Raw genomic sequence first — 12,588 nt, forward strand, 5'->3', positions numbered from 1 at the left:
AAAGATCATATCTCTTTCCTACTATATTCTGAGTATTTGTTAAGCTTGTTTATAAATAATAGCTGTAAGAGATCCTGATAGTCTACAGACTAAGTTTGTCATTGCTATGAAATATGGTCATAACTCTAGTCTTAGATTTTGTTTTCACTGGAAAGAGATGTCTTTAATTCTAAGACAGTGGAAGCACAGTATTTTTTTACTTAAATTTCAGAAACATCCCCACACCAATACCTTCAGCACCTGTGATTCCTCATTTCTCCTAAATCCTTTTTGAATCAGATTTCTGCCTGTTGTTGCTATGTGGCTCTTAACTATGGTTTACTTCTCTATTTTGATGGAAACATTAAGAAGTACCACAAAGGAGATTCCTAAGGGAGCTAGCTCTGACTGTCAAGCACTGTGTTGGAATGTGTGTTCTGAGATGCATTAGTTGGACAATAAAGTAGAATATCCTTTCTAACTTGAAAGTTATATACTAACGTCTCATAAAGTCAGTTTTTTTCTAAAATGATTATTGTTACTTGGGCTTTATGTCAGTTGTATATTTGCCTGGTATATCAATGTCAAAATTTCTGTAGCTCCCTTCAAGTTTTTCTTTATCTTTGGATTTCAGCAATTTGATAATGATGTGCCTGGGTGTTTTAATACTGCTCATAGATCTCTTGGATCTGTGGTTTGTCTTACTACTTTTGTAAAATATTTACTATTATCTCCTCAGATATCTCTGCCATGTTTCTCTCTTTCCCTTCATCAATATATCTATGTTAAACTCTTAGATACCGTCCCACACCTCTCGGATGCTTTTTTCTTTTTTCCACTTTTTTCTGTGTTTTCATGAGGTAATTCTCTCTTTCAAGCTCCTTGACTCTTTTCTATCAGTATGCCGAGAAGTCTGTTAATGGAATTTTTCATTTCTGCTGCCATATTTCTAGCATTTCCCTTTTTAAAATTTATGTCTCTTACATTATCCGCCAAGTTCCTGCATGTTGTCCACCTTATTAACTAGATTCTTTAACATGTTAACCATATTTTTACATTCTTGTCAGTTAACTTCAACATCTGGGTCGTCTTGGAGAGGGTTCTATTGATTGTTTTATCACTTAATGATGATGGCTTGGATTTTTGTTTTGCTTTTGTATGTGTCTCATACTTTGTAATGAATGCTAAATATTGTGTGCAATTAAAAAAAAAACAAAAACAGGAGAGACTGAGATAAATAGTATTTACACCCAGAAATAAGAACACCTCTTTCTGGCAGGTTAGTGCGAGAGGTTGAGTTAGTTTCTTCAGGAGTGGTACTGGGTTTGGTTTTTGTTTGTTGCCTTTAGCACATCTGTCTTCAAATATCTCCAGCACTTGATTGCTCTTACTTTATGTGTCTTAGAATGGAGCCTGAATATAAGGTAATTCTTTTACTTTAAACTTTTCTGTGCTGTGATGAGTCCCCACATACTCAGCATCCTTAATAATGGTCCACATGATCTGATAAAAGGGCCGAATAGTAAATTAGAATTTGTAAATGACATGGTTTCTGTTGTAAGTATTCAACTCTGATATCATAACAAAAACAGCCTTAGAAAGCAAATGAGTAAGGCTGTACACCAGTAAAATGTTCTTCACAAAGTAGACATGAGGCCAGATTTGCCTGACCCCTCTTTTAGAGCCTTGTTCTTGCACCACCACCTTCTCTCCTATACCCCTGTAATCCAAGCTTCAAGGATCAGGAATTTTTGGAGGCTCCATATATTAAAGGAACGGATTAGTGAGTTATGTTTTAAGTGTTTCTAATAAACAGCATACAGCTGAATTTTTTAAATACAATCTGCTGATCTCTTATATCTGAACAGATACATTTAGATAGTAATTATTGTAATTGTTTTCAATTTCCTTTTTTTCTCCTTTCCCACCATTTAAATTTCATGAATTTCTCTTTATTTCTCCTTTTGTTCTCTCAGTTTAGAAACTGCCTTCTATTTAGCTTTTTCTAGTGGTAAACCCTAAATATTTATGTATACTTGTTTTAGCAACATTTAAGAGTATTCTTTCTAAACACTTTCAAGACCTCTTATGATCTTTGTAATTCCAATATCCTGTTATCCTTTTCTTTATTGAGGTAACATTGGTTTACAGCACTGTCTAGGATCACACCTCTTCAGATCCAGTTATCACACTACACCCACCATCAAGGCACCCATGGTCCGTTGGATCCACTCTCCACTTTGCGGTCAATCTTCCTTTTCCACCCTCTTGTAGCCTCAATTTTACAGTCAAATTTCTAAGGTTTGTTTTTGGTTTGTTCATTTTTTTTGGACCTTTGTTTCTCTATATCCCGATTGTGAGTGAAATCATCAAGTATTTGCCTTTCTCCTGACTTACTTCATATAATGCCATCCATGTCCATTCATGTTGTTGCAAATGGCAAGAGTCCATTTTTTTTTTTTATAACTAAGTAGTATTCAATTGTGTCTATGTAACACATCTTAATCCACTCATCTGTCATTGGCCACTTAGGTTGTTCCCATAACTTGGCTATTGTAAATAGTGCTACAGTGAACACTGGAACACATATATCCTCATTAGTGTCTTTGTATTCTTTGGGCAGATGCATAGGAGTCGAATTGCTGGATCATATGGTAGATCTATTTTTAATATTTTAAGAAACCTACATTGTATGAGGGTTTCTTTTTCTCCATATCTTCACCATTTGCTTCTGGGATTTTTTGATATCGGCCATTCTCACAAGTGTAGTGTGTCTCATTGTGGTTTTGATTTCCATTTCCCTAATAAATGATGATGAGCATTTTTTCATGTGCCTCTAAGCCATCTGTATGTCTTCCTCGGGGAAGTGTCAGTTTAACTCTTCTGCCCATTTGTTATTCTTTTCTAATATTTTACTTTGTCTTAAATAGTCTGCTCTATCGCACCCACTGGCATGGTCTTGTTTCATAATTAAAACCTTTTAGATTTATTCAACTTACTCTTCTTCTGTATTAATTTCCTTTCTTAATCAAAATCAAAACTTTAGTACTTTCATCAGTGGTCTGTGATTGGTAAATTTACCTAAACTTTGTCTGAAAATGTCTTTATCCATACTCTTGATAATTCGGTGAACAAATTATTTCATTATCTCTGGATAATGTTATCTCACCTTTTCTTCAGTTTGGGATAATTATCAGTAAGTATACCTCTCAAATTTGGCCTGTCCTTCATACTGTTCTCTCCTTCTTAAACTTATATGAGATCTTTTAACCCCTTGCATGTTTTCTATCACTTTATATACTTTCTGGGTAATAATTTAGATTTATTTTTTCTGGTACCTTTGACTGTATCTAATCTGCTGTTTAATCTACTTGACTTTTTCATTTCAGTGACTCTTTCATCTCTCAGGTTATTTATGGTACCTTTCCAAATCTAGCTGCTCTTTATTCGTCATGTCTTATTCTTTCATTGTATTTGTGTTTCTTCTTTTATCAATATAATTGTCATAAAGAGATATTCTATAACTCCTTTCAAGCTTATATAACTTTAAGTTTGGGAGGTTCCTTTTTGGCTGTTGATTCTCCTGGTCGATCAGTTTCTTTTTTGGTCATACTTTACTGTTAAGAGTTTCTCTTCATAAAGGATTTTTCCTATATGGATCCCATAGTTGCAGCTCCCTGGAAATGGGTTCCTGGAAAAGTTGGCACTAACTTCTGCCAGACAGCCCAAGGAGAGGTCACCAGCCTGGGGCTAACTAATATAACTTCTCTTTTTGAGGTCTCTACATCCTTCGTTATAATAAAAATTTTGACCTACCCCATTGTGGAATCGATTGGGTTTCATAGCCTAGCCTTTTCCTTGTTTTTTAGCTTCACAGAAATTTGAATGTAGCTAAAAAAAAAAGTCTATTGTATTAATCTATTTGACTCACATTTTAATTACTATTTTTCATTTTTAGAAGCTGTTGTTTATTTACAAATCTGCCTGAATTGTAGTAGAATCATCCCAAGATGCCTTTTTATAGGAGTAAATTTCATGTACCTTCACTTCCATTCCAGTATCTTAAAGACTGAGACTCACATTGTCCAGGGATGGATCCCAAGAACATAGCCAATTTTTATGGCTTCATTAAGTTTCTCAAGCAGTTCATCATTTGTGCTACAAGACTGATTTCTTGTTTTCTTTCTTTCAAATCTTGGGAAATATTTTTCACAAATATAATCTAAGTAAATGTAAGGGTTTGATTTCTCTAAATGGTACCATTTTTACTTTGAAATTTGAACAGTTTAATGTTAAAATTCTTAGGGATTGAAATCAATAGATTTAACTTAGCCCACATTTCCTTCTAAAATTTCTGTAAAATGATCATATTAGAATAATTTATGCATAGTACAATGTTAGACTTTTTGGAGTAGAATGACATCCTTTCAGAGAGTCAGATGTGAATTCAATAGTAGTGATTAGTTAATTGACCAGATCAGAGCCTTTAAAGAGAGGTAATACGCCAAAAATGGTCTTCAGCCATAAAGTGGGTTTATTCAAACCCTTAAAAACAATTATTTGAGTGACATTGTGTGCTTAAATAATTATTTTGGAATTTTAAAAGTTTAAGCTCACCATCTTTTGTTTTAATGTATCTTTGGGATTGTTGTCAGAAAAATACTGATTTGTTTGTCCAATATTGTTTGAACGTTAATTGATTAAAGTAGGTAGGTCCTCATTTTTACTCATATGTATTGCAGCTCTCTTGGTACACCAGAAGGCCAGAATGGAACGACTTCAAAGAGAACTTGAGATTCAAAAGAAAAAGCTGGATAAACTAAAATCTGAGGTCAATGAAATGGAAAATAATCTAACTCGAAGGCGTCTGAAGAGATCTAATTCCATATCTCAAATACCTTCAGTAAGTTTTATCTTTGTAAATCTCTGTGCTTAAACATGAAGACTAGGCAATTACCATTCATAAGCATAAGAACTTGACCTAGCCTTATGAAAATTCCTTCCTAATTTCTACTTGCTTTTCTGTCCTTACTTTCCTCTGCCAAACTCCACTCTTTTCTAACTAATGACACAAGAATTCAATGTAGATTCTTCTCATATGGAACTATTTTTCAGCTCGAAGAAATGCAGCAGTTGAGAAGTTGTAATAGACAACTCCAGATTGACATTGACTGCTTAACCAAAGAAATTGATCTTTTTCAAGCCCGAGGTAAAGTTCAGTGCATACTCAGCTAAACTTAATTGTATTTATTTACCAATTCTTTTTCTGTGACTGAAAACAGTCTTATATATCTTATTGTCTCAGATTTGACTTTGTAACCAGGTAGTGCTAAGGAATTACTGGCTTTTTATTTTCTCTTCCTACCCCCCCCCAAAATTTATATATATATTTATATATACATATATACGCGCACACACATACTTGGTTGATACGTTTTATATCCTTCATATCTGCTTTTGTTGAGTATAAAGGAAAGACAGTAATTAATGTCTAGCTATATTGCCAAAATTATTGCTTGTATGCATAAGGAGAATCCGTTACAGTAATAATTAGTAAGACTAAAATATATGTAATCGTAACTTTTTTCCTGTTTCCCTTTTTCCTTTTACCTTTTGAGAATCATGCTTTTAAGAACATAATTTTAAAAGCACCCTCACCCTGATGGCACTGTATTTATTGGTAAAACAGAGAAGAGAATAAAGATAAGACTTAGATCTTTTAGGACAATGTTAGTTTATTATTTATACTTGAGCTTTTTAGTGACACGCAATATTTGCTTATTGTAGTAAAAAAATGTTTACGATTTAATTCAGCTCCATAGACAACTGAAAGAAAGTTTATAACTAAAAACTAATTTTGATATTAGGGAAATAATAAAAATATTTAAAATAGAAAAGACAGGAAAGGGATGGAAGCCAACAAAAAGAAGTTATTAATTACACTTTGAGTGTATGCCAGAATCCATTAAACTGAAAGATGATTTGTTTTATTTTCTTTTAAAATAATAGGTGTTTATCTTGAAACATTTGTAGAAAATGTTACACTTTAACTTTGGAGAGGAATAAAAAGTTGGTGCTAGTCTAGAAACTATAATTTTCAAATTTGTTCCTTATGTCTAAAATCTGAGCCATTATATTACATTAATGCAAGGTTTACATATTTAATTGGGGCCAAGCTATTAAGACACTGTGTTTGAGGATTTTTTTAAATTAAATTTTAAGTTATTTTAACTTGTCACATAGAACAACGGTCTAGTTATTATTCTGTTACTGTCAAAACTTTACTTCTTCCCCAGTTTACCACTTAGACCTCTATTATGAATACTATACCTACCTGAGATGTTTTGAAATCCTTACATACAATTTGAGATTAAAGGTACAAAATAAATGAAAGATATTTTCTCCTATTTTTACTGTGATAGTTTTTAGAAAGAAAATATTTGCTTTTTTAAAAAAATAGGTATTTTTGAGCTATAAACATTGATATATTTACTTTTTATATATTTCAGGACCACATTTTAATCCCAGCGCTATTCATAACTTTTATGACAATATTGGATTTGTAGGTCCTGTACCACCAAAACCCAAAGGTTAGTGTGTCCATTAAATGTGAAAACTGTTATATTTTGAAAAGCAAGATTTTTAAAAATTTTGGTTTTTGCAACCTTCCACTCTAGAAGTGGTTCAAACTTTGGCATTCTTGGTTGGATTTATTAGAAAGATACTTGTTTTCACTTGCATGCTGGGGATTGGAGAGGATGCAAAAGTGTAATGTACTTAGCTCTAACAATAATGTGTACTTAAGATTCATGATATGCTCCTAAAATATCAAGTCTTGGCCAAAAAAAGTCAGATGCAAAAGCTGTCTTTCTTTAAAATTTTAGACAAATGATGAGGAAAACACATTAGGGAAGTTTATTTTTCATGAGTATCCCCTTTTTTTTTAAATTATATATATTTCTATAGATTCAAAATACTCTGAATTCCAGATGACTGGCTTTTAAAAATTATTGCCTATAATTTTGCATTATTGATATTCATAAACTATGTACATACCAAGCTAAGATGTCAGAATACATGTGTAAGTTTTTTACTCTAGTCATTAAAATATATGTAGAAATGGCAACAAGAAAGAACAAGTTTTGTTACTAGTTCTTTGGTATATTACAAGAATTTTCATATTCTTATGCAGTATCCTGTTCTCTCCACTCCCTTACTTTTGTTTAATTTAATTATGCCTAGCTGTATATTCATAATTTTTTTTAATTTAAATGTTTATGGAACATAGCTGCAATGTAATCAGGTATTACTACAGAGGAACTAAAGTGAGATTAGGGTTTAGTTGGCACAATAAGCAAGTGTTTAGACACTGAATAATATTTGCATGTTACTGGAATAAAAGAAAATTGGCAAAAAATTAACTCAAGTTTCACACTCAAATGAGTTGCCCTAATGTAATCTTTTCATTGTCTTTCAAAACTACAGTTTTTCTTATAAAAAAAGATTCCTGTTTTGCGTCAAATAATCAGTACTGATGTATTGACTATGGAGGGAGGTAGGCTATGGATGAATAAAATTGATCTTAATAACAGGATAAGCATGTGAGGATTTGTTTCACTATTCTTTAATATACTCTTATAAGGGACCTCCCCAGTGGCGCATAGGGTTAAGCACCGCACTATGAAGATAATCCGCAGCCACTGCAGCAAGAGTTCAGTCCCCACCAGGGAGCTACCCACATGGCACAGTAGACCTCTCCTGTCTCGCCCGCTGCTCCCCTCAGCAGCGTATTTCAGTCAGTTTGCCTGTTCTGTTCCCCACTCTGTCTCTGGTGAATCCTCTCATGCCTGCACCCCAGCTCTTGTAAGCATAAATAAATAAATCTTTAAAATATATATATATATATATATACTTTTATATGTTTGAAATTTTCCATGATAAAAAGAAAGGAAAAAAAGCATAATTTTAAAACTTTTTCACAACAGATAGATGTTTCTATGGTATAATCATTTTTGCCTTAAAGCTAACACAGGGAGTTACTAATTTCGCCTATGGGCGTTTATTTAGTTCTTAAATATAGCTGTTTAAAAATAACTGCATTGTGAAGCTGAGTTTAAGTATGGAAATCACAAATTATCCATTGCTATCTTAACTTCCTCTTTTATCAGTTTCTGTTGTTAGTTTCCAAATAGCTCTAATGAAAAGATTCATAATTCTAAGTGCTAGATGAGATTTATACAGATGTAAGAAAACCACTGATTTTTTTTATTGAAAAAAAATTGTAAGTCCCCTATATGATTGCCTTCAATATTACTTAAATAATAAAGAATATGCTGGCACTTGACACTAAATTAAATGTCTGTATAAATTCAGTAGTTCCCCTTCCTAAAAAAAACCTCTGTAGTTAAACAAAAAGGATAGTTTTACCCAAAAAAAAAAAAAAACCCAAACCCAAACAGAATGTTTCTTAATAGCCAAGAGAGACCAGAATTCTAATAAGTAGGATAAGTAGGATGGATTCCCCAAGTTAAACCAGTCATTCTGTGTTTCCCAGGTTTGAAGTTTGAAATAATTCTAGATGACAAAAAGTCATGCTTTTTAAACTGTATTTATTTTAATGTATTTTGGGGGATACTAACTAGAATTGTCAGGCTCTTGACTTCAGATAGTTTTACTTAGGTATTTGGTCTTACTCTATTTATTTATTTTTTTTAAAGATTTATTTATTTCTACAAGCATTGGGTACAGTCAGAAGCGCGGGAGAGTGAGAGAATTCACCAGAGCCAGAGCAGGGAGCAGAACAGGCAGAGTGACAAAATACACTGCTGAGGGGAGCAGTGGGCACAGCAGGAGAGGTCTGTCGCACCATGTGGGACCCTCACCGGCGGCCCGGGATGGAACCGGCGCTGAAGAGGCTACGGGCAGCTTCTCAGCCCAGTGCTCAACCATTGTGCCACCAGGGGAGGCCCTCTTACTCAATTTAAAGAAAATTACTATATAAATAATCTCACATTGCTCATGCATACTGCAAAAATTGTGATACCTTCGAATTGTGACCCATGCCTGATGTAGGAAATTTGGTAATACATTATTCTTTGAAACTAGTCAGTAAATAAAGGGCTGCTAAAAAGGTAGAAAACTGAAATATAAATACTACCTCAGTGAGAAATGAAACTGTAATGTCACAAATTCAGTTAGTGAATGCATTCTAGTAGGACTTTACAATCTTAGGTTGACATTACAAGGACCTTTCTTATTACTTTATGAATTGACTTCACTTTTCTGCTACAAGTTGCAGAAAATGATGTTCTTTTCCCCTTTAAAGAGCTGTTGAAATGGTGAGTGAGGAAGCACCAGTTTGGTAAAGGTTGATGAGCATCAAGCCTGTGTGTCAGTTTCAGCTGGATGCCTCATTTGATTAACAGGCTGCGTCAAATAGTGTTTAACGTTGCCAATGATTTTTTTGTCCCTTTTGCTTCTAAAATAATCCTTTTTCTTCCTTACAGATCAAAGGTCCACCATCAAAACACCAAAGACTCAAGACACAGAAGATGATGAGGGCGCTCAGTGGAATTGTACTGCTTGTACTTTTTTGAACCATCCAGCCTTAATCCGCTGTGAACAGTGTGAGATGCCAAGGCATTTCTGAGCCAGTGGCCCTGTACCTTCCCTGAGGCCACATTTGAAGTTCAAGAAACTAATCTGTCATCAGGAGAAAAGTTTCACTGCTCCATAGGATTTTGTCAAATGGAAGATGTGACAAGATGGTGGTGTGCTAATGTTAAATGTCAGCCCGCAGAGCTAATAATACCTCAGTCTAATGTCATGGGCAGTTGAAATTCATCACATGAAAGGGAATCTGCTGAAAGACTTGGTTGCCCGCTGCCTGACCATGTACAGTATTACAGTAGCCATTATGGATAATTCTCAACATGTTAATGCCTAGGTGTTCCCAGTACCTTTTCCCCCTCATGTCACTACTGAATTTTGACAGGAGGAAGGAATAGAATGATGGCTTTTTTTTTTTTTTAAAGCTTTCGGTGAAACACTACAAACATGAAGAAAGAAATAAGATGTATCTATTTAAAAACTGTTTGCTGCCGCATAGTGCCAATGGATAGGGGAAGAACTTCACACATCTGTGGTACTCTTGGCCTTATCTTTGTCTTCCCTGAAAACGTCTCCACTCTGTGAAGCCAGCATCTAGGTTCTGAAGATGAAAAGGAAAGCAGCATGCATTGTCTGTGCAAACATGCAGTGAAATACCCAAAGCTTTTCCTACTGTACAGATTTCTCAAGTCTGCTTTAAGTGATTTCTCTTCTTTATTATTTTCTTATATTTCTATATGTATAGAGTAATAGTCTTTTGTTAACTAATTTTCTTTTTTCCTTTTAGTAATTAAGCACGGTCATGTCCCTTTTTAAGCCTTATCTGAGAGAAGCAGTGCCTTAAGATAAAAAAGCATTAATGAAATGAAACTATGCACAAGATAACTTAGATCTTTGTATCCTGTACTTTGCCCTCATGAGTGCCAATGTTCTGTGAAGACATACAGATGCTGCCCACTGAATTGCAGAAAATATTAAAAGACCTGTGTCTGTGGGTCACTATATCCCGACTTTCACAGTGGGTGACACAGTAGTGTTTCATCCTCCACAAAGAAGCTTAAAACAAAAGATATTTTTAACCCGCTGACAGAGCAACAGGTCAGGTTTGCTTCATCTGCCTGGTGTCCCACAGAACTTTCAAGAGATTACAGCTGGAAAAGTACAGTTTCAAAACCAGCAACAGCAGCAGCACCTGCAGCCCTGTTTTTGGAGAGAAGCTTAAATGCTGTGCTGTGAGGCAGTCCATTTGTAAACCTGACTTGGTGGCCGTGTCGTGTGTATTTATGAAGCGAGGCTCATACTTAGGACAACTGAAGAAAAGCTGGAAACAGAAAAACAAGCAGACTTGAACACTGAAGCAACCTCAAGCATCTCTTTATTTTGATGATATATTTTTATAAGGAAAATAAATGTTCATATGATCAGGAATGTATATAACTAAATGAAATCAAGAAAAAGAAACCATGGTATACATTTAAAAAGACAGAATTATGAAATTATGATCAGTGCTTAAAATGGGGCCAAAGGGAGTGCGGAAATGTAGCAAAAGCGAGGAGGTAATGTTGACTGTCACCCACTGTAAATGTTTGCAAGTGGATGTTTTTAAATAAACAGGATTATTACAGGTGATCAGATGAACATCAAAGCCTTGATTTCCAGGCTTTGCACTTTGTATATGGGAAGAAATAACGACAATCATAGTTACTTAGATAATAGACCCAAAGCCCTTACATTTGATGCATTTGTTTTTAAAATAGGCCTTGTTTTTCAGCTTCATCTGCAGTTCTATGTGAAGATTGATAAATCAGTTTTTACTTGTTTTATTAATAAAACGTAATTTGGATATCTTGAGTTGATGGTTTTGTGATTTAGCTGGGTAAACTATCTTTGTAACAGATAAGTTATTTATAAAAATTAAAAACTTATATTCTAATGTGGATTTTGTGACTTATTTTTAAAATTTGTGGGAGAGGAGATAATTGATAGCCCAACAGAACATTTGATCGTTCACTGAAGTCAGAGAAAACTCATTCTCTGGAATTTTCTCCTGGCTTCTTGGCATTCAACTGCATTTCTTATTTTTATCAGTTGCCCCAGACTTCTTTCAACCAATGAAAGAAAACAACCAGCAACCATGTTCCAACTGAGCCGGAAAAATGAGTGTTGCTGTTTTTTGTTTGTTTTGTTTTATAGTTTTTCCTTTCTTTTTGGGTTTGTGAAGTTTTCCATTGTTGAGAACCTGATTTCATTTAGTCTGAGTTGCCATTTGGTTAGTATTTGCTCTATCCCGTCCTGTGTAGTTGCTGAGGATGATGGTGCTTCTCTTAGAGGCAAATTTTAAGACTTTTTTTCTTAAAAAAAAAAAAAAAAAATTGACTCAGTTTTTCTGAGCTTCAAAAAAACACAGTAGAACTTACTGGTCTCTTGTGACCTAACTGTAGAAAGCCCTGCCTCAATTGGCCTTTTCTAACTAGTGGACAGAAATATTCTTTGTCAGGGAATGTGAGGCCTCATCATGGTCGTCTGGAGACCACCTTTAGGAGTTACCAGGAATTATCTAGAACAACTAGATACTAAGACCCTCAGATGGAAAGATGGGCTGCTCTTTGCCATCACTGTGGTGCAGATGTTCTCCATATTGAACCGGGAGGTATATTAGCACTTTGTGTAAACTGGACTCTGCAGGAAAACTTTTATACTAACAAAATGTGGTTAGGATCTACTCTCATCACTGAACTTTATACAAAACACATGTATTGCAGATTTCGGTGAAAAGTAACATTTTTTTAAATTTCCATTTACGGGGCCTCCCTGGTGGCACAAGGGGTTAAGCACAGCACTGAAGCTATCCGCAGCCTTGATCCCCAGCTGTCCAGGGAGCTACCCACATGGCGCAGCAGACCTCTCCTGTCCCTCCCACTGCTCCCCTCAGCAGTGTCTTTCAGTCAATCTGCCTGTTCTGCTCCCCACTATGTCTCTGGTGAATCCTCTCACCCCGAC

General features: G+C 34.8%; 1 protein-coding gene across 3 annotated transcripts in view; it reads left to right on the forward strand.

The window, feature by feature from the left end:
• TAB2 (TGF-beta activated kinase 1 (MAP3K7) binding protein 2) overlaps positions 1–11,521 on the forward strand; it is a 77,039-nt gene extending 65,518 nt beyond the window's left edge. For all 3 annotated transcript variants that reach the window (XM_054697911.1, XM_054697912.1, XM_037520550.2), the window contains 4 exons: positions 4,722–4,882; positions 5,095–5,188; positions 6,489–6,569; positions 9,486–11,521. In XM_054697911.1, coding sequence (XP_054553886.1) covers positions 4,722–4,882; positions 5,095–5,188; positions 6,489–6,569; positions 9,486–9,628 — 479 coding nt within the window. In that variant the 3' untranslated portion in view covers positions 9,629–11,521. The remainder of the gene's footprint in view (positions 1–4,721; positions 4,883–5,094; positions 5,189–6,488; positions 6,570–9,485) is intronic.
• Positions 11,522–12,588: the final 1,067 nt, after the last annotated feature.

The sequence above is a fragment of the Talpa occidentalis genome, unplaced genomic scaffold (genome assembly GCF_014898055.3).
Source record: "Talpa occidentalis isolate TD23 unplaced genomic scaffold, MPIMG_talOcc4v2.1 talOcc4.2, whole genome shotgun sequence".
Taxonomy (NCBI): domain Eukaryota; kingdom Metazoa; phylum Chordata; class Mammalia; order Eulipotyphla; family Talpidae; genus Talpa; species Talpa occidentalis.